This window comes from Macaca nemestrina, chromosome 20 (assembly GCF_043159975.1).
Source record: "Macaca nemestrina isolate mMacNem1 chromosome 20, mMacNem.hap1, whole genome shotgun sequence".
NCBI lineage: Eukaryota > Metazoa > Chordata > Mammalia > Primates > Cercopithecidae > Macaca > Macaca nemestrina.
In genome coordinates this window covers 7,523,148-7,544,271 of record NC_092144.1, presented here as the reverse complement: position 1 = coordinate 7,544,271, position 21,124 = coordinate 7,523,148, and the positions used below count along the sequence as shown (strand labels likewise).

Sequence of the window (21,124 nt, the reverse complement as noted above, 5' to 3'; positions counted from 1 at the left end):
AACGGCTCCAATAAGGTAAACAGCAGCAGCAACATACATTAACTCTCCCAGGGGACCAACCCTCCTCATCACCGGATTGCATGGCCATGTTAAAATACCGCCACTTGGTGGCGGCATTCTTCGAATGGAAAATAGCATCTGAGATGCTGAAATGACAAAGGCCTGGGCTGCTTCGGGTCAGAGAGTGTCAATTCACACTGAATCGAAGTAGGACTGGACCACAGTCAGCCTACTCTCAGCTCTCCCTTCTTATTCGGGGTCAAAACCAACAGGCGTCTTCCCAAAGCGCCGCACAAGAGTGGGCTCCTTCGTTTTCCTGGAGCAACTCACTTGCTGGTATCTCAGTCATTGTCAATCAGTCAGTCATTGCAGGGACAGCCATAGACCATTACTCTCGAGCTGGTCCGCCGGTCAATCAGAATCCAATCGAATCCGTTCTCGTGGTCGGTGGATCCACGAGCCTGTACCACCTGCCAACAACGCCCGGCGCGTTCTGTAGCGGAATCACCGCAGGTGACGGAATCCACGCCCCTGGGCTCCGCCCCTTCGTAGTCGCGCCCAATCACAGATCTGACCCTCCCAGGAGGGCCCGGCCCCCGGCCCACAGCCAGTCACAGGCCCCGTCCTTCCAAAACACTGCCCTATCAGAGGCCAAGCTCTCTAGGAATTACCTACCCTTTTAATGTCCCGCCCCTATGACGGACCCAATCGCAGGGCTGTCCCTCCCCGAAACCCCGCTCCCAGACCGGCGTGTCTCAGGTTTGCGCCACTCTAGGCTGAAGCGGCGGATGACGCAACCGGGCCGCGCCGCGAGAAGGTCACACGGTTCTCCAACATGGCGGCGGCGGCGGCGCTGCGGAGTGGCTGGTGCCGCTGTCCACGGGTGAGCGGCGGTGCAGTGCTAGCAGGGCGGGCTTAGAGGTCTTCTGGGCCTTCGGCCACCAAGGCTTTCTTCTCAGGCCCTTGGCCCTCGCGACCCTTGCTTGGGCTCCGTAGAAAGCTTGGGGTTGGATCGTTGGGTCAGCAGAGGCCAGGACAGGGGGCACAGAGCGTGGCCTGAGGGCGGGGACAGAGCTTACCGGGCGGGGGGCGGCGATGCGCGGAGCCTGGGAGGGAGCTGATCACCCTTCGCCCTCTGATCAGACTCCACGTGTACAGGAGAGTGAATGGTCGCCAGGGCGGCGGCGTCCCGTGGAAAAAAGTAGAGGGGAAGGCAAAAAAACGTGAACTTCACAGCTCTCGGTTAAATGCCAGGTCCGCTACCGAGAGCATTTCTTGTCTCGTTTCTTCTAACGTTCATTGTGGACGTGCGAGAGGTGGTTCACGCCCTGGCAGGCTCTTAGGTCCACAGGGCAGTGGGAGTCAAGACATGTAAGGCGCACTCAGAAAGTAGTACTTCAAATTGCTCGTGCTCTTCGTTTTTTCTTCTTCTTTTTATTTGTTTATTTTTTTTGAGACGGAGTTTCGCTCTTGTCGCCCAGTCTGGAGTGCAATGGCGCGATCTCGGCTCACTGCAACTTCTGCCTCCCGGATTCAAGCGATTCTCCTGCCTCAGCCTCAGGTGGATCACCTGAGGTCAGGAGTTCGAGATCAACTGGCCAGCATGGTGAAATCCCGTCTCTACTAAAACCCCATCTCTACTGAAAATACAAAATTAGCCGGGCGTGGTGGTGCATGCCTGTAATCCCAGCTACTCGGGAGACTGAGGCAGGAGAATCGCTTGAACCCGGGAGGTGGAGGTTTCAGTGAGCCAAGATCATCCCACTTTACTCCAGCCTGGGTGACAGAGGGAGACTCCGTCTCAAAAAAAAAAAAAAAAAAAAAAAAAAAAAAAAAAAAAAAGTTATCCTCAAGTAAATGCAGGAGATGGTAGGCACCTGTGTAAGTTTGGGATGTTCCATGGGGTTCTCAGAGGTAGGAGGCAGAGAACAGAGAGAAAAACGGCCCAGGAAATGTGGAAATGGTGGAGAAGTTGTATGTGGTCTTTTGACATCAACACGCCAGGTTCAGGTGCGGAGTTGAACAGGACCTTCACAGAGCTTTTTTTTAACCCCCAGTTTTTTGTGGAGGCAGGGTCTTGCTATGTTGCCCAGGCTGGCCTCAAACTCCTGAGCTCAAATGATCCTCCCGCCTCAGCCTCCCAAAGTATCGGGATTACAGGCATGAGCCACCAGCTCAGTGCCTGCACAGAACTTAAAGTTCATCATTTGGTAGGAGAATAAAGTGCCTTTTACTTTTATTTGATTTTTTTTTTCTGAGACAGAGTCTAGATCTGTCGCCCAGGCTGGAGTGCAGTGGCATGATCTCGGCTCACTGCACCCTCTGCCTCCCGGGTTTAAGCAATACTCCTGCCTCAGCCTTCCAAGTAGCTGAGACTACAGGTGTGTGCCACCACGCCCGGCAAATTTTTGTATTTTTGGTAGAGACGGGATTTCACCATGTTGGCCAGGCTGATCTCGAACTCCTGGCTGGGTGATCCACCCGCCTCAGCCTCCCAACGTGTTGGGGTCACAGGCGTGAGCCATCACACTCGGCCAGCAAGTGCCTTTTACATGAGGTCAGCCAAGTCTTTGCCCAGAGTGACTCCCCTAAATTACTCTGTTTATAGCCCAACCCTTGAGGGGGACATTGTAGGTTTATTCCAGAGTTGTCCCTGGGGACATTATCGATGTTTGTGTCTGAAAATCCAGTTCTCTCATCTTTGGAGGCTGGCAGAGATGGGGTGGGCTCACAAGAGAAGACTGCTTGCCACTAGCATAGGAGCTTAGAGTGTCTACTTTCAGACTAAGAAATTAAATTGTACTGGTACATTTAGCCTTCTTCCCCCCCATGGGTTGGCATTTCCTGGGACCTGTCTATTTTCCCCCAGTTTCAGGGGCACGAGGATAGATATAGGCCCTGGAGGTACACACCAGCATTTTCTCTTTCCACCAGCTTCTACTTGCTTCTCAGACTTTGGGAAGATTACAGAGTGCCTGGCACGCATCAGGCATAAGATAAAAATTGGCCAATGAGGCCAGGTGCGGTGGCTCATGCCTGTAATCCCAGCACTTTGGAAGACTGGGGGAGGGGTGGATCACTTGAGGTCAGGAGTTCGAGACCAGCCTGGCCAACATGGCAAAAACCCTTCTCTCCTAAAAATACAAATATTAGCCATGTGTGATGGTGCATACGTGTAATTCCAGCTACTCAGGAGACTGAGGCAGGAGAATCGCTCAAACCCGGGAGATAGAGGTTGCAGTGAGCCGAGATCGTATCACTGCACTCCAGCTTGGGCAACAGACTGAGACTCTGTCTCAAAAAAAAAAAAAAAAAAAAAATTGGCCAGTGAGTCGCAGGCGACCCCTGCTGTTTTGTGTGTGGTCTGCTTACTTCTTGGTCAGCCTCTTGTTAGAATGGATCTTTCTCCTCTCTTCCCCCCATTAGAGATGCCTCGGCAGTGGAATCCAATTCCTTTCCAGCCACAACCTACTCCATGGGTCGACCTATCAGATGCGCCGGCCGGGCGGAGAGCTGCCACTGGTAAGTGACTCAGGATGCTCAGGCCAGCAGACACAGGGGAGGCCTGAAAATTCCGATCCCATTGGCAGGAGGGACGTTGTGGGGCGGTGGAGGTGGCTCACACCATCTCAGTGGCGGGCCTTGTGTGTCTGGGGCCTTCTGAATGACAGATCCCAGCGTGCCTGGCCTTCTCGGTCGCAGAAACACTTGACCTGCCTCTTGCTTGATGTCAGGGGATAAGGTGCTGTCAGAATAGCCCGTTGTGTTGGCTGTAATGCTTGGAGGAGACCCTTGTATTGAACTGAATTCTGCTTCCCTGTGACCTCTGCCAGTGGGTGCCTCACCAAGCATGGCTATTTCCTTTCCTGGAAGATAGCCCTTTGATCATTGGTACAGTCACCTCGTCACACCCAGAACTCAGTTTATCCTGGTCACTCCTCTTCAGCTGTGCTTCTGTTGGTGTCTCAGCATCATGAGGACAGAAGCCCAAAACCTGACTCCCTTCCCCAGATCGGTACATTTGGGCAGCGCACACATTCTCTCTCTCTCTCTCTCTCTCTCTCTCTCTCTCTCTGTCTCTCTGTCTCTGTCTCTGTCTCTCTCTGCGCGCCCAGAGCCTCAGCTCAGCTGCCTCTTCGCAGGCAGCTACCTACCTCTCCAGTCCCGTCCTGGGGCCATCGTGGGTGTGGGACAGGACCTGTGACTCTTCCCTTACTTGTCCAGTCCCCCGCCACACACACACACTCCCATGGTTTGTAGCCCAAGAGTCTCTGGTAGGGCTGCCATAAGGTTGTGTGATCCTGGATGGTCTTACTTAGAACTTGGGCTTCCCCTGGAAAAAGGCTAGCCAGGGTGGCATCTGAATGGGACTGCAGCCTGCTGACAGGAGGCCTGGCCACCTGTCCTGGGGAGCAGCACTGGGCTTTTTTTTTTTTTTTTTTAAAGACAGGGTCTCACTCTGTGGCCCAGGCTGGAGTGCAGTGGCACATCACGGCTCACTGCAGCCTTGAACTCCTGGGCCTAAGTGATCCTCCCACCTCAGCCTCCTGAGTAGCTGGAACCACAGCTGTGTGACTCCACACCTGAGCACCAGGCTGGATGCGGCTTTCTCTTGTAGCTTGACAGGAGCCAGGGAGGGGATCCCACTTGGAGCTGGTATACCCAACACAGCTGTGGAAACGTTGACCACAGGTGGCCACTTCCCCGATTTGATTATCGTATGATCATTCATTAAACTGTTTCTCTGTTTTGTTTTGTTTTGTTTTGTTTTTTGAAACAGAGCCTCACTCTGTCATCCAGGCTGGAGTACAGTGGCAAGATCTCGGCTCACTGCAACCTCCACCCCCAGGTTCAAGCAATTCTCCTGCCTCCGCCTCCTCAGTAGCTGGGACTACAGGCACTCACCACCACACCTGGCTAATTTTTGTATTTTTAGTAGAGACAAGGTTTCACCATGTTGGCCAGGCTTGTCTTGGACTCTTAGCCTCAAGTGATCCGCCCACCTGGGCCTCCCAAAGTGCTGGGATTACAGGCGTGAAACACTGTGCCCAGCCTGCCCTTTTTTTTTTTTTTTTTTTTTGAGATGGAGTCTCATTCCATCGCCCAGGCTGGAGTACAGTGGCGTGATCTCGGCTCACTGCAGCCTCCGCCTCCCATGTTCAAGCAGTTCTCCTGCCTCAGCCTCCCGAGTAGCTGGGATTACAGGCACCCACTACCACACCAAGCTAATTTTTGTATTTTTAGTAGAGACAGGGTTTCCCTGTGTTGGTTAGGCTGGTCTGGAACTCCTGACCTTAAGTGATTCGCCCACCTTGGCCTCCCAAAGTGCTGAGATAACAGGCGTGAGTCACCGCACCCAGCCTTGATTTGCTTTTACAAGGCTTTATCTTTTTGAGCAGTTTTAGGTTTACAGAAAAATCGAACAGAATGTCCAGAGTTGCCATGCCCCTCCTCTCCCATCCAGCACACAGTTTTCTATTCTTCACCTCCTGCATTAGTGTGGCGCATCTGTTACAATTGACTGGATGTTGATACATTATTATTAACAAACGCATAGTTTACCTTCTGGTTCCCTCTTGATGGTGTAGGTTCTCTGTGTGGCCATGATTACAGTATCATAATAGTCGTTTCACTGCCCTAAAATTTTTCTGTGTTCCCCCCACTCATCTCAGCCTCTCCCTGCCAACCCCTGGCAACCACTGATCTTTTACTGTCTCCAGAGTTTTGCCTTTTCCAGAATGTTCTATAGTTGGAATCAGACAGTATGTAGCCTTTTCAGATTAGCTTCTTTCACTTACTGTGATATGCATTTAAGGTTCTTCTATGTCTTTTCACAGCTTGAGAGCATATTTCTTGTTTTTATTATTATTATTATTATTATTATTATTATTATTTATTTTTGAGATGGAGTCTCGCTCTGTCCCCCAGGCTGGAGTGCAGTGGCACCATCTTGGCTCACTGCAGGCTCCACCTCCTGGGTTCACGCCATTCTCCTGCCTCAGCCTCCCAAGTAGCTGGGACTACAGGTGCCCGCCACCACACCCGGCTAATTTTTTGTATTTTTAGTAGAGATGGGGTTTCACCATCTTAGCCAGGATGGTCTCAATCTTCTGATCTCGTGATCCCCCCACCTCGGCCTCCCAAAGTGCTGGGATTACAGGCATGAGCCACCAGGCCCAGTCTTTTTTAAAAATTATTTTATTTTATTTTATTTTATTTGAGATGGAGTCTCGCTCTGTCACCCAGACTGGAGTGTAGTGGCATAATCTTGGCTCACTACAGCCTCTTCCTCCCGGGTTCAAGCAATTCTCGTGCCTCAGCCTTCTGAGTAGCTGGGACTAAAGGCACACACCACCATGCCCGGCTAACTTTTGCATTTTTAGTAGAGATGAGGTTTTACCATTTTGGCCAGGCTGGTCTCAAACTCCTTACCTCAGGTAATCTGCCCACTTCAGCCTCCTAAAGTACTGGGATTACAGGCGTGAACCATCGCGCCCGGCCTGTTTTTTAAATAGGGTGTTCTGTTGCCTAGGTTAGTCTCAAACTCATGGCCTCAAGCAATCCTCCCTCTTCAGCCTCCTAAAGTGCTGGTATCACAGGTGTGAGTCACTGCACCTGGCTGAGAGCTCATTTTTTTTTCAGCACTGAATAATATTCTATTGTCTGGATACACCACTCTTTTATCACCTGCTGTTTCTTTGTCTTTTATTATTATTATAAAAGAGATAGCTAATCATCATTAAATGTATATCAACAGAAAAGAGAACATCTAGAAAAATCCCTCAGAGTCCCTCTGTGGGGCAGTTCATTGTATGTTCTTCTAGTATGTTCTTTAAATTTTTTTTCTTGTACATTCTTTCTAGTCCAAATCATATTCTTCTGGAAACAGAAAAGGCTTTCTGTCCGGCTTGCTAGATAATGTCAAACAAGAATTAGCCAAAAACAAAGAAATGAAAGAAAGTATAAAAAAATTCCGTGATGAGGCCAGAAGGCTAGAAGAATCAGACGTGCTCCAGGAGGCCAGAAGGAAATACGTGAGTTTCTTTGCTGCTTTTTTTTTCCCCCAACCTAGGCTGGAGTGTAGTGGGGCGATCTTGGCTCACTGCAGCCTACGCCTCCCAGGTTCAAGTGATTTCCCTGCTTCAGCTTCCTAAATAGCTGGGCTTACAGGTATGCACCACCACGCCCGGCTAATTTTTGTATTTTTAGTAGAGACGGGGTTTCACCATGTTGGCCAGGCTGGTCTCGAACTCCTGACCTCAAGTGATCCGCCCTCCTAAGCCTTTCAAAGTGCTAGGATGACAGGTGTGAGCCACCGCATTAGGCCCCTTTGCTTCTTACCTTTCTTGGTTGACATGTTTGTTTCCAGGGCCAGGGTTTCTCCAGGCCAGGGACAGCCAGAGGAGCTCAGAGCTGGACGGCTGGGGACAGGGTGGCTTGTGAGGAAGTGAGGTCACTGCTCTGATGCACTAGTAAGAGGGAGCCAGGGGACAGGAGCGGGTCTCCAGGCCTCTGGGTTCTGCCATGCGACCATGCAGCGTTCTGTACAGCTTGAAGCATGGTCCCCAGACCAGCAGCAGTGGCTGCTCCTGGGAGGGGATGAGCAGTGCAGAGGCTCACACCCTCCTAAACTGCCAGGCCAGCACCTGCATCTTCACAGGCCCCCAGGCACTTCATGCACACCAGCTTTGGGCTGCAGCACTCCTGAGAGCTCCCAGCTGTAGCCCTCTGAGTGGAGCCGGGTGGAAACTGGGTGATGGCGCTGGTATTTTATTTTATTTTATTTTATTTTGTTTTATTTTATTTTATTTCGTTTTGTTTTGTTTTATGAGATGGAGTCTTGCTGTGTCACCCAGGCTGGAGTGCAGTGGCGCCATCTTGGCTCACTTCAACCTCTGGCTCCTGGGTTCAGATGATTCTCCTGCCTCAGCCTCCCAGGTAGCTGGGATTACAGGCGCCCGCCACCACACCGAGCTGATTTTTTGTTGTTGTTGTTTTTTGAGACAGTCTTACTCTGTTGCCCAGGCTGGAGTGCAGTGGTACGATTTGGCTCACCACAACCTCTGCCTCCTAGGCTCAAACAATTCTCCTGCCTCAGCCTCCTGCGTAGCTAGGATTACAGGCACGTACCACTACCACCCAGCTAATTTTTGTATTTTTAGTAAAGATAGGGTTTCACCATGTTGGCCAGGCTGGCCTTGAACTCCTGACCTCAAATGATCCACCTGCCTTGGCCTCCCAGAGTGTTGAGATTACAGGCGTGAGCCACCGCGCCCAGCCCTGTATTTCTTTTTGTAGAGATGGGATTTCTTCACCATGTTGGCCAGGCTGGTCTCAAACTCCTGGCCTCAAGTGATCTGCCCGTCTCAGGTTCCCAAAGTGCTGGGATTACGGGTGTGAGCCACTGCTCCCAGCCTGTGATTATTAATTGTGACTTCTCTTCTTGAGCAGCTGCCAAGCCCTGGCTTCTGGGAATGGCTCTGCGTTCCTTTATTTGTAAGGGCCCTGCAAGGCGGGTACCGTGTCCCATCTTAGCAGTGAGCGCTGAGCCTCGGAGATGCACCTGCCACGGGACCCGTGGAATTTGGTTTGGTTTGGTTTAGTTTGTGGTTTTTTTTGTTTGTTTTTTGTTTTTCTCTTTTGAGATGGAGTTCCGCTCTGTCACCCAGGCTGGAGTGCAGTGGTTCGGTCTCAGTTCACTGCAACCTCTGCCTCCCTGGGTTCAAGCGATTCTCCTGCCTCAGCCTCTCGAGTAGCTGGGATTAGAGGCGTGTGCCACCACGCCCGGCTAATTTTTGTGTTTTTAGTAGACATGGGGTTTCATCACGTTGGCCAGGCTGGTGTTGAACTCCTGACCTCAGGTGATTCATCCACCTTGGCCTCCCAGAGTGCTGGGATTACAGGCATGAGCCACCGTGCCCAGCCTAGTTTGGTTTTTTGAGACAGGGTCTTGCTCTGTCACCCTGGCTGGAGTGCAGTGGTGTGATCACAGCTTACTGCAGTCCTGACCTTCCCATGTTCAGGTGATTCTCCCACCTCAGCCTCCTGAGTAGCTGTGACTAAAGGCATGGGATACCACATCTGGCTAATTTTTTTATGTTTCTAGAGACAGGGTCTCTCCATGTTGCCTGTGCTGGTCTCGAACTCCTGGGCTCAAGTGATCCTCCCATCTCAGCTTCCCAAAGAGCTGGGACTACAGCTCACATGCCCAGCCCTTCTTTATCATGAATGCAGGGGTCATCTGAAGACAGAGCAGGCTGAGTTTGGAGTGGGATGGATGGGGCGGGAGACGTAAGACCAAGCTGTGGTGGCTGGAGGCTGGATGAGGGGCACGGTGATGACAAGCAAGGCCACCTCCTACCACTGAGTGAAAGGCGAAGGCTGGGCCTCCTGTTCTCAGGTGGTAGCTGCCAAGCAGGGGCCCGAGTCTGCCGGCCTCTGGGCACGGAGCTTACCATTGCAGAGACCCTCAATCCAAGCCATATGGGCAGCCGGGGGCCCTGGAGGCAGCGCATGCTGGCAGGTGCGGGGACGGAGGGGCTGCTGAGAAAATGCCTCTTGGACCTTTGGCTATAAGAGAAATGTCACTGCCGTGTCAGAACACACAGACTTAAAGACACAATGCTTGGCCAGGCACAGTGGCTCACGGCTGTAATCCCAGCACTTTGGGAGGCCGAGGCAGGTGGATCACTTGAGGTTAGAAATTTGAGAACAGCCTGGCCAACGTAGTAAAACCCTGTCTACTGAAAATACAAAAATTAGCCAGGCATGGTGGCGGGAAGGTAATCCCAGCTACTTGGGAAGGTAGGGCAGGAAAATCACTTGAACCTGGGTGGAGGAGGTTGCAGTGAGCTGAGGTCATGCCACTGCACTCCAGTCTGGGCAACGGAGTGATACGTCGTCTCAAAAAAAAAAAAAAAAAAGGACACAATGCTCTTTACCTAGAAAACCATCGAGTCAGAAACCATGCGGACGAGCGAGGTGCTACGGAAGAAGCTTGGGGAGCTGACGGGCACCGTGAAGGAGGTAACAGTGCCATGCCTGCCTGGAGCTGCTGGGGCCATCAAAGTCCCCCGGCTGCTGGAGGCTGGAGGAAGAGTGGGATCCTGGGTGGGGGCGGCTTGGCAGCAGTGGGTGGCATGGGGCGTGCTGCCACCCTCGTGAAGGTTTCAGGAGTTCTGGGCACACGCAGGGTGGGGTCAGACTGGGAACCTTGCATGACAGTTGACCCAGTAAGTCGGCAGCAGTAAGTGCTACTAGCCAGGACTCGAGGAGAACATGAAAATGTTTTTCCTGCCTAAAAATAGGAGGGGAGGGGCCGCTTCCACCGCCTCCCGAGGGTAGAGGCAGGAGCGAGGATTCCTGGGGTGCTGCGGGCTCTCCTCTGTTGCCTGTTCTGTCCAACTTTGTCCAGCATGGGGCGCCCTGCCCGCCCTTCTTTCCCTGGGATCCCCTCCTTGGGAATCCTTGCTGCCACGCAGTTCCCGGGTCTCCAGAGGACTCCTCCCCATTTTGGAGAGGGGCCAGTTGACCCAGCGTCTCAGTCAGAGCCCAGGGGCCAGCACCCCGGAAGCCATGGCGGTGTTCTCACGGCTCTGGGGGTTCCGCGCACCACAGGAGCACAGAAGGCCTCTGCCGGCCTCAGGGAGCCAGATCTGCCCTTCTCTCTGGCAGGAATTAATTCCTTCTGCCCACCCCCTGCCCCCGGGGCCGGTGCCAATGCCCCCTCTCTGTGTCTGTCTCAGTAGAGCCTTCATGAAGTCAGTAAAAGTGATCTGGGCCGGAAAATCAAGGAGGGTGTGGAAGAAGCAGCCAAGACAGCCAAGCAGTCAGCCGAGTCGGTATCCAAAGGTGGGGAGAAGCTGGGCAGGACGGCGGCCTTCAGAGCCCTCTCCCAGGTGAGCCCAGGCCTGGGCCAGGGCGTGCAGCCTGGGGCGGCTGAACCCCAGACACCCACCCCAGCCCCGCTGTGCCTCCCTCGCAGGGGGTGGAGTCGGTGAAGAAGGAAATTGACGACAGCGTCCTGGGGCAGACCGGGCCCTACCGGAGGCCCCAGCGACTCCGGAAGAGAACGGAGTTTTCGGGAGAGAAGTTCAAGGAGGAGAAAGTGTTTGAGCCAAATGAGTAGGTGCCAGCCTGTGGCCCTCGCTGCCCCCATTTTGGGCAGCTTTCACTGCTGTCTATTTCGGGCGCCCACCAATGGTTCCCTCCTGGGTCCGTTTCTTGAGTTTGCCTTTTGCCCAAGGTTCCCGGTTCCCTCGAATTTGAGGGTGAGAGGTAAGGGCGGGGTCCTCAGAGCCCCTAGGTTTGAGGTCTCAGCTGCCTGCTGTCCTCTGCTGCCCCTCCCTGCAGCCACAGGAGGGCACAGGGTGGCCCCGGCGCCGCCGCTCACCCCAGCGCCCACTCTCTTCCCCAGGGAGGCCCTGGGGGTCGTGCTGCACAAGGACTCCAAGTGGTACCAGCAGTGGAAGGACTTCAAGGAGAACAACGTGGTGTTTAACCGTGAGTGCGGGTGTCTCGGAGGGCAGGTGACCGTGTCCCGGGCAGTCGGCGGACCGCAGGGTGATCCTGCATTGGGCACAAGACAGAGCCCCGTTTTGCAGAGGAGGAGGCCAGGGTCAGAGTGGGCCGGTCACTTCTTTGCGGTCACCTGATGGTGCGGTGTACATTCTGCCGCCAGAAGCCAGGCGCTCCCTCATAAGCACAGTCAGGGCCCCGAAATGAGCCGCAGGCCCCTGTCCCTTGTCCTGTGCGGACTGCTAGAGGCCTGTGTTTCCTTTGTAGTGAAAGCAACAGCCAGCAGGGTGGCGGCCCATAACTTACACAGCCCCGCTAGGGCCGCAGCTGAGGTGCCTCTGCGCCTGGCCAGGTAGGTGGGCAGGCAGCGGTCCCCAAGCACAGATGAGGATGCAGGCCCACAGCCGTCCCCTCCCTGACCCCACCCGTCAGGGTGGATCCCGCAGGGGCCACAGAGAGCCCCTGGAAGCTGTGAGGGAGGGCCGTGTTTCTGGAAGGGGCCCCTTCTCCAGCACCTGCCCTGTCATCCACAGGGTTCTTCGAGATGAAGATGAAGTATGATGAAAGCGACAACGCGTTCATCCGGGCATCCCGGGCCCTTACGGACAAGGTCACCGACTTGCTGGGTGAGTGAGTCATCCCCGGACCCCGAAGGCTGGTGGTGGGGTGGGGTCCCTGGCCCTCCCTAAACTCCCGGCTCCGCTCCCTGCAGGGGGCCTGTTCTCCAAGACAGAGATGTCGGAGGTGCTCACAGAGATCCTCCGGGTGGACCCAGCCTTTGACAAGGACCGGTTTCTGAAGCAGTGCGAGAACGACATCATCCCCAATGTCCTGGAGGTGGGTGCCGCGCCCCCAGGAACCCTCCCAGGTGGCAGGTCCTGGCTCCACCACCTCCCCCGCCCCAGCCGGCACCCTGGGTGCTGCCAGGGAACTCCGCTGCCGAGGCTGTTTTCTGAGGAGGCTGGTTGCACACGGGCTCCTGCCTGGCTGCAGCTGCCCCAGAGCTATGCCCGAAGCCCTTCCTGGGCCTTCCTGGCACCTCCAGTGCCTCCAGGTGCCGTTTCCCTCACTCCTCCTGCCTGAGGCTGTTGTTCCCTTGAGGTTGCTGGGAGCAGCTGCTGGAGTCTAGGGTTTATTTCAGGTGCCTGGAGCCCCTCGCCCCTTGGGAGAAGTGGGCGTCCGTCCTCAGATATCAGAGCTGGCCCCAGGCCACCTCTGACCCAGACCTGCAGCCAAGGGGGTTCCTTCACGGTGCCGTCCCTGGCAACCAGACCCTCGTTGGGCTTATAGATGAGGGTATCTTGCTCAGGGTCATGCTGCAGCCCGCCCCCTACAAGCCTCTCCCTGAGGTCGGCGGCCTCTTGTCTTCCCTGCTGCCTCTGCTCTCTGCAGCCCCCAGGATGCAGGAGGAGCCTGGACACCTTCGGCCCAGTCGGGCCAGGCCTCTGGAAGGCCGTTCATGGGACTCTCCATCCTCGGCCCCGCTGGCCGCTGCCCAACGTCCCCTTCCTCCTCCAGTTTCCCGTATCCTTCCCGCCACTTCAGGCAGGGCTGGGAGGCGGTGCAGATGGGCGCCATGCCCCAGAACAGCAGCCTGAGCACCGCGGCACCTTCTGGGCTGGGTGGTGGGAGCCGAGTGTTCTGGCCACCCGCCCCCTGCCGCTCACAGTTTTCACCACCAGCATCCGGCGCCTTCCCGCTCTTCTCCCCGCTTCAGGCGCCTCCCTCCCCCGCATCGGATCCGGCCCAGGCTCTGGGATGCTGTGGAAGCCGCTCCCAGCCCAGTCCCGCCCCCTGCAGCCCACCCTTCCTCTCGCTGCCCCCAGCCGTTAGGAGGCAGCCGGTCCCATGGTGGGCCTTGCAGTCCGAAACGTGGTCCCGCGGGGGACAGAGGACATGGGCTCACTGCGGGAACCGGAGTGTGGGTCCTCATCTCCCTGGCTCGGATTCCTGACCAGGCTGAAAGCTGGGTCCCCAGCCAGACCCCCGGTTCCACGGGGTCCCCCCCGGGTGCCTCCTGGGTGGTCATCCGCAGGCTGCCCTCCGCCTGTGCCCAGGCCAGAGCCAGGCACTCACACCAGCAGGGACAGGCCTGGGGAGGGACACCCAGTGCCATAGCTTCACCTGTGCCCCACAGGTGGCAGCTGGGGGTGTCCAAGGAAACCCCCCGCACCACTGGAGAATGTTCCTAGGACCTCGCCTGCCGCCTGAAAAGCCCACTCTTGTTCTGGTGCTTATTTTCCCCTTCCTTTTTAGGCCATGATTTCTGGAGAGCTTGACATTCTCAAAGACTGGTGCTATGAAGCTGTGAGTACTTCCTTTTTTTTTTTTTTTAAGGCCTAAAAAATCACCATGGAGAAGTTCCATTTCGGTGGCTCCGTTAGGGTAGCTCCCGACAGGCAGGACCTGGGCTCCTGGTGGGGGGATCCTCACGTCTCACCCTCCGAGAGCCTGACACCGCCCGCCCCGACCTTCCATTCCTCAGCGTGTTACACATCTGGGCTCTCAGGCTGGACACCGGGTCACCCGCCAGTCCTTTGCTCCCAGACTGTAAACTCGGTTAGGGAGAATCCTTCTCTGGGCTGGTGTCTAAGAGATGGCTGGCTGGGGGTGTCCCCTGGGCCTGTGAAAGATCACAAAGCTGCCAATTTTACTGGGCCTTTTTTTTTTCCTCCAATCTTAAAATAATTTTGGTTAGGTCTGGGCCACCCCATGCCTTCAATCCCAGCAGCCCAAGGCGTTTGAGCCCAGGCATTCAAGACTAGCCTGGGAAACAGCAAGATGTCGTCTCTACAAAAAAAATTTTAAATGAGCCAAGTGGCCAGGCACAGCAACTCACGCCTGTAATCCCAGCACTTTGGGAGGCTGAGGCAGGCGGATCACTTGAGGTCAGGAGTTCGAGACCAGCCTGGGCAACATGGTGAAACCCCATCTCTACTAAAATAAAAAATTAGCCAGGCATGCTGGTGCACGTCTGTAATCCCAGCTACTGGGGAGGCTGAGACAGTAGAATTGCTTAAATCCAGGAGGCGGAGGTTGCAGTGAGCCAAGGTCGTGCCACTGTACTTTAGCCTGGGCAACAGAGCAAGATTCTGTCTCCAAAAAAGAAAAAAATGAGCCAAGCGTGGTGGCAGGCACCTGTTGTCCCATCTATTAGAGAGGCTGAGGTGGGAGGATCACTTGAGCCCAGGAGGTCAAGGCTGCAGTGAGTCATCGCACCACAGCACTCCAGCCTGGGCAACAGAGCAAGATACTGTCACTAAGGAAATGATAGGCCGGGCGTGTTGGCTCACGCCTGTAGTCCCAGCACTTTGGGAGGCTGAGGTGGGCATATCGCCTGAGGTCAGGAGTTCCAGACCAGTCTGGCCCACATGGTGAAACCCCATCTCTACTAAAAATACAAAAATTAGCCAGGCCTGGTGTTGGACACCTGTAGTCCCAGCTACTCAGGAGGCTGAGGCAGGAGAACTGCTTGAACCCAGGAGGCAGAGGTTGCAGTGAGCCGAGATTGCGCCACTGCACTCCAGCCTGGGTGACAGAGCGAGACTGTCTGGAAAAAAAATACAAAGGAAATAATAATTTTAGTGAAAGAGAGTCCCAGGAGAGGCGATTGCAGCCGTGAAGCAAAACGAGGTCTTCAGGGGCCTGACTGCCCTGTTTCTGATGGCTGCAGTGGCCTGGGGTGCATGCTGGGGCAGGGGGTCAGGGAGAGTGTGGGTCTCCCACATGGCTGTGGGGGCTGGGAGCCAAGTGGGGTTTGAAGGCGTCACCCACCCCACTTCCCAGGCCAGAGCAGAGTACTGTGCTCACCTCCCAGGAGTCGTGAGAATGAAGTGTGATCACAGAAACCAGGGCAGTGCTGGCCTCGGGCCAGAGGGAACCCGCAGAGGTAACCCTGGTAACCAAACAGCCCCTGGAAGGGTGGGGGGAGCTTTCATCGGTGACCCGGGGCCGCCACCTATGGGGGCGCAGGTGAGGTTATGGCACTGGGTGCCCCGCCCCAGGCCCTGGGGAGCCTCCAGGGCATGCCGAGTTTCCCGGACCCATTAGCTGCCCTCACGACGCGATCCTGAAACATAGATCCAAACAAAACGTCGATGGTCTTCCCACACAGGAAGGAGCTGTGTGTCCTGATGAGGCCCCAATTGCTTCTCGGAGTCAAAGCTTGGGGTTCGGGGGCCACCAGCAGCACCGCGTACCTGGGGTCCGGTCCAGCTGTCTGCCCCATCCCTGGCAGCCTCCCTATCCCTGCCCCAGTCCATCCCCGTGGGGCTCCCAGCTTCCGTCTCCTCAGGCCACCTCATCTCACCCTATTCACTCCCCGACCTATGTGTTTCTTTCCCCGGCTGCTTCGTATTCAGCGATCCAGAATCTTTCTTGGCTGATTCTATTCTGCACCCAGCTCATAAACAACTTGGGAAAAGCAGAGGAGAAGATGTCAGGTTTTCTTTTTCAATACTCCCCTGCATGGTGACTAATCCAGCAGGCATTTATGAGTTGCGATGTAGATTTTTTTTTTTTTTTTTTTGGTGTTTTTTTTTGTTTTGGTGTTTTTTGTTTTTTTTTTTGGTTTTTTGTTTTGTTTTTACCTTGGGACCATTGCGCCACAGCTGGCTCGCTTTGCCGGGGAGCTGCTGGTGCCCTGGAAACAGCTGAAGCTCCAGCCACATCCACAGAAGTGTTTTTAAAATGTCACCTTTAAGAAACCGAACAAGTAGGATTGGCTCTGGGTTTTTTTTTTTCCTCCCCTCCGCGGATCAGTCATTTCCATAAAAAGTAGATGCTATCGGAACATCTCATGGTTTCATGCCAAGCCCAGAGAAACCTCCAGTGAAAACGTGTCTTGGGGGCTGCTTCCTGTGCCTGGCACAGGCGCAAGGGGGTTGAGGGTGACACTGGGGGCTGGTCAGTGACAGAGGCAGCCTCGGGCTGAGGACAGATCCTAGAAGAGGCGTTTGATCTCAGGCCAAGATTCAGAGTGTGGTGAATATGGAAGTATTAAAGATCAGCCAAGGGGCCGCCAGCTTAGCTCTGGGAGTGGATTTGGGATTTTGTTCCAAGAGAATCACCCACTTTGCTGATTAATCCTGTTTTCATTGGGTCATCTGGATAGAGTGTGGTTCCCAGGAGAGGGAAATGTGTGATCTGGGCCAGTAAGTGGGTGGCACCTGCCTTCCCACTTGGACTTGGGTTCTTGGCCTCTGCCATTGCTGGCTGGCGGCAGGGCGCCAGGGCATGTGGGCAGCGGCTCTGTGTGGCGTGGCGCCTGTCCTGGCGGCATCACGCAGACGTGTCGGCCTCTCATTGCAGACTTACAGCCAGCTGGCCTACCCCATCCAGCAGGCCAAGGCGCTGGGTCTCCAGTTCCATTCTCGCATCCTAGACATTGACAACATTGACGTAAGCACCTCTCTCAGTAGGGGCCCGGGCCACCATCGGGGGTGGGAACTATGGCCCAGACAGGGCCCAGGAGGTGGCCTTGCCAGGGGCTGGGGGCCATGTGCTGATCCGAGAGGTCTTGGGCTTGTCCCAGGGGAGGGTCTCAAGGGAGGCCTGGGCCTGGTCTGAGAGGCAGGGCCCACGGGGAGGGCCTGGTGCTGGAGCCTTCTCCCAGCAGGGCCGTCCTCTGAGGCCCACCCCTCTCGGCCCCTCTGCAGCTGGCCATGGGCAAGATGATGGAGCCGGGGCCGGTGCTCATCATCACTTTCCAGGCGCAGCTGGTGATGGTGGTCCGGAACCCTAAAGGCGAGGTGGTGGAGGGCGACCCGGTGAGTGCAGAGCGGGACGGGGCGGGCAGACGGCACCGCCTGTCCCCAAGATCTGTGTGTGGCCATCCGGCAGGGACCCCAGCTCAGAGCCCCGAAGCCCTGGGACTGGGTGGGGATGCGGAGAGACTCCTGGGCCAGAGTTTGGGGTTGAGGGAGGTTGGAGACCAGCAGACCTGTCTTTTTTTTTTTTTTTTTTTTTTTTTTTTACTGAGGCCTGAGTGGTTCCTGAGTCTAGGCAATTGTGCTGGCCTCTGCTCCCAGCCCCCCGGGGAGGTTGCCGGTGGCTCCTGCCCCACAGAGCCTGGCCCCTCCCAGAGCCGCCTGGGTTGTCTCACCCCTCTCAACGGCACCCTTCCCACCCCACCCTGCAGGACAAGGTGCTGCGGATGCTGTACGTGTGGGCGCTCTGCCGAGACCAGGACGAGCTCAACCCCTACGCCGCCTGGCGGCTCCTGGACATCTCAGCCTCCAGCACCGAGCAGATCCTCTGAGTGCGGTGCCACAGCCAGGGAGCCCCGGGCTGGGTCATCAGGCACAGAGGCACCACGACACCCCCTGCAGCAACTCCAGACCTCTGGGAACAAGACTGCGGGCTCTGCCCCCAGCTCTGCCAGAAGAGCTGCAAGACCAGCTGGCCGGGGAGGGGACAACGGGCTGCTGCGGGTGCCTGGCAGCTGGAGACACTCCCCCCAGGGCCGGCCCCTGCCCTGTTGCTCTGCCCTGCAGGGGTCCCGGTGCCTGGTCACCTGGGGTGCACACAGGCCACCCAGTGCCAAGAGGCCCCAGGGCCCAGGGACTCCCTCCACAGCAGGGTGGGACCCGGGACCTACTGCTCAGTGGCCCGCTGGCCACGTCAGCTAGGCCACTTTAGGTCCATTTTTTATTTTAACAGTGCTCTTCCATTCTGTGCGTAAGCCCGAGATTTGGAAAGAATAAAACCGAATTGCAGAAGAGCAGCTCCGGAGTCTGAAGTGTCTTCTCTGGCGCGGGAGTGGCCGGGGCGAGGGTGGGGGTGGGAGCGGGCGGCTGCTCTGGGAGGCGGTCAAGGTCGAGCGAGGAACTGCAGCCGCAGTGGGTGGACGCCTTGCCCAGGGCTGGACCCTGGGTTGGAAGACAAGGCCCGTGACAGACAAAACTAGGGGGACTTACTCATCCCAGTGACCTGCCTGGGCTCTCTGAGGATTGAGGTCCCCAGGGCCAGGGGAGCTTGAGTGCCCATATGAGTGTTTTAGGGACACTGAGGTCCCCCCACAAACGGAGTCTGGAGTGGGGTCTATCACAGAGGAGAATGCAGGCACAGGGCAGGCTGAGGGGGCCGAGGTGCCAGTGGAGGTGGGAGTGGCAGCTGCCCACGCCCTGGCGAGGTCTTGGGTGCTCGCGGGTCCCCGGGGCTGGAGCTCCGTCCTCCCGCAGGCCCGGGCGGGGTCGCGGGCTCGCGCGCCGCTCCCTGCGCAGCCTCCGCCCCCCGCAGCCCCGCCCCCCGCGGCGGCCCCGCCCCCGTCGCCATGGGAACAGCCGCGGCGGCCCGGCTCGCGCGCTGCTCGCCTGCCTCGGTCTCCGCCGCTCCAGGGGCGGGTGGGGTGGGCTGAGTCGGAGCCCGGGCCGCCGCCGCCGCTGCCGAGGAGAGGCCGAACGCGGAGCCGGCGCCGGGGTCCCGGAGAGAGCGCGGCCGCCGGGCGGTCGGTCCCCGTCCGGGTCGAAGCTAGGGTGAGGGGCGCGCCGGGGCGGGGGCGGTGGGGGAGGGGGTCCCGGGACGCCGAGAACAAAGGGAGCGGGGGGCAGGGGCCGCGGGAACCGTCCCCACGCCGCGCACCCGGGCCGCGGCCGGTCGTTCGCACCTGTTGTGTGCGGCCCGGGCCGGGCCGGCTCCCTTTCTCGGCTCTCCGCGCCCCCACCTGCGCGCACGGCCAGAGTTGGGTCCCCGCGTGCTGGTGGCGGCGATCCGGCGGGCCAGGCATGGGCGTAGCCCGGGGACCGAGGCGCGGGCGGGGGATGGGGTCGGGCACGGTAAGGGGGGCGGCGGCGGCGGCGGGAGGGGGCGAAGCGGAGGAGGCGCGGGAGGGAGGGCGCAGCCTCATCCCAGGCGCCCCGGGCGGGTCCCCTCCTCCGCAGGGCGCGCGGCGATGTGAGCCATGAGCGCGACGTGGACGCTGTCGCCGGAGCCCCTGCCGCCGTCGACGGGGCCCCCGGTGGGCGCGGGCCTGGATGCGGAGCAGCGCACAGTGTTCGCCTTCGTGCTCTGCCTGCTCGTGGTGCTGGTGCTGTTGATGGTGCGCTGCGTGCGCATCCTGCTCGACCCCTACAGCCGCATGCCCGCCTCGTCCTGGACCGACCACAAGGAGGCGCTCGAGCGCGGGCAGTTCGACTACGCGTTGGTGTGAGGGGCGCGGCGCCCCCCAGCCGGCCCTGCACTGGGTCTCCGAGGGTCGGCCCTGCGGGGGGCGCCGCGGGGCCAGGACTGCGTTCAGGATCCCGCCTCGGAGCTCCCTGCCCCGGGTAGAGGGGGAGGGAGTTGGGAGAAGCCCAGCCGTTCCCCCTCGAGACCCCTCCCATGTCCCCTCCTGGCCTGGCCGGAACCCCACCTCGTGCCTTTATCCGCCCTGTCCCTTCCTCTCTGCGCATCTCACCCGCCCGGCTGGCCCCCGCCCCCCGCCCCCCACCTCTGAATCCCAGGAGGGAGGAGGACCCCCGCACCGCCCCCTCCCCAGCGTGTTAGTGGCTCTGCTATTGTGCTTTCCTGGAAGTGGGGACCCCCTTGTCCCTCCTCCCTCCCCTGTTGTCTGGCCGTCGTCAACCCCACCTTGACTGAGTGTTGAGCCCGTCCTTGGGCTCTGGCCCTGCGGGGCAGGCTCTCTCGGGCCCACGGGGCAGACGCTGCATACCAATTTGCCCTGCACCGCCTGTCCCGGAGACGGAGCCCGAAGGCCTGCCATGGCGGCTGTGTCGAGGATGCGTGGCTCCTGCCGTGGCGGGAGAGTGTGGGCAGGATCATTACTGCCCCCAACCCGGGCCCCTGGACAGGTCAGCGCGCCCTGCCCCGGTGCCCACCGCTGCCCCCCATCCGCCCTCCTGCCACTTCCCGCCGACTCCCCTGCCGTGCCTCCCGCAGCCCTCCCATGCCGTTCTACTCCCTGCCTCTGAGCCGAACATGATAATAAAAGCTATTATTGAGCGCTTACTGCATGCCAAGCAGCGTGCTGAGTTGGCACCTCCTGTTTATAGCCTATCTCCTCTTTGGGATGGTGAGAATCAGCCAGGCCCCGTTAGCATCCCAATTCTACAGGCCAGGAGACCGAGGGCCGGCAGCTCCAGTGACTTCCTTGCCCCATAGTCACATGGCTAGAGTCTGGTAGGGCTGGAAGTGGAACCTAGGTCTGGCTTCTGCATGTTTTTAAAGCTTCCCAGGACTGCAAAGACACCAAGATCACAGGCCCTTTCACTGGCTTTGCGGGGCTGATGTGTAACCATCTCCATATCCCCAGCTCCCTCCCTCCCCTCCACACACAATTCTGTTGACCTGGGGAGGCGCTGGGGGTGGTGAGAGAGAGTCAGCCCTGCGGGGAGCTGGGAGGAACACCCTCCACCAGCCCTGTAGGGAGGCTCCGACGACTGTACCTGCAGCCTAAGCCTCCTCCCCCTGCTCACCACCGTTGGCAGCGTTTGTGAGTCTGGCGTGGTGGAACGGTGACCACGGACGGAGTGGGCTGGCTGCGCTCCAAGGCCCTCCCAGGAGATGTGCAACCCCCGGGGAGCCGTGTGCAGTATGTGTGGGGAGGAATGAGCGTTTCTATAAAAGGAAGGCTGGGTGAACGCAGACTCCGCGAACAGAATTTTACCCA

General features: G+C 57.5%; 2 protein-coding genes across 3 annotated transcripts; both read left to right on the top strand.

Moving 5' to 3' along the window:
* Positions 1-733: 733 nt before the first annotated feature.
* On the top strand, positions 734-18,241 carry LOC105483991 (translocase of inner mitochondrial membrane 44). Its single transcript, XM_071086853.1, has 13 exons — positions 734-883; positions 3,427-3,522; positions 6,864-7,034; positions 9,946-10,026; positions 10,749-10,898; positions 10,985-11,124; positions 11,417-11,502; positions 12,051-12,143; positions 12,230-12,354; positions 13,774-13,824; positions 16,828-16,917; positions 17,175-17,285; positions 17,657-18,241. The coding sequence occupies exons 1-13, from the start codon at positions 836-838 to the stop codon at positions 17,774-17,776; spliced, it is 1,362 nt and encodes a 453-aa protein (XP_070942954.1). The 5' UTR covers positions 734-835; the 3' UTR covers positions 17,777-18,241.
* A 612-nt stretch (positions 18,242-18,853) lies between these two features.
* On the top strand, positions 18,854-20,463 carry LOC105484069 (cortexin 1). 2 transcript variants are annotated; one of them, XM_011745313.3, is made up of 2 exons: positions 18,854-18,992; positions 19,398-20,463. In XM_011745313.3, exon 2 carries the CDS (start codon positions 19,418-19,420, stop codon positions 19,664-19,666), a length of 249 nt encoding a protein of 82 aa, XP_011743615.1. In that variant the 5' UTR covers positions 18,854-18,992; positions 19,398-19,417; the 3' UTR covers positions 19,667-20,463. The 2 variants fall into 2 exon arrangements, with proteins under 2 accessions (XP_011743615.1, XP_070942963.1); XM_071086862.1 differs by lacking the exon at positions 18,854-18,992 and adding an exon at positions 19,114-19,239.
* The last annotated feature ends 661 nt before the right edge of the window (positions 20,464-21,124 follow it).

Excerpts from the sequence above, each read along its gene's own strand:
- LOC105484069 (XM_011745313.3), top strand. The coding sequence starts at position 19,418 with ATGAGCGCGACGTGGACGCTGTCGCCGGAGCCCCTGCCGCCGTCGACG.
- LOC105483991 (XM_071086853.1), top strand. The coding sequence starts at position 836 with ATGGCGGCGGCGGCGGCGCTGCGGAGTGGCTGGTGCCGCTGTCCACGG. Across the intron at positions 884-3,426 it reads GCTGGTGCCGCTGTCCACGG|AGATGCCTCGGCAGTGGAAT; the intron begins GTGAGCGGCGGT and ends TCCCCCCATTAG. Across the intron at positions 16,918-17,174 it reads TAGACATTGACAACATTGAC|CTGGCCATGGGCAAGATGAT; the intron begins GTAAGCACCTCT and ends GCCCCTCTGCAG.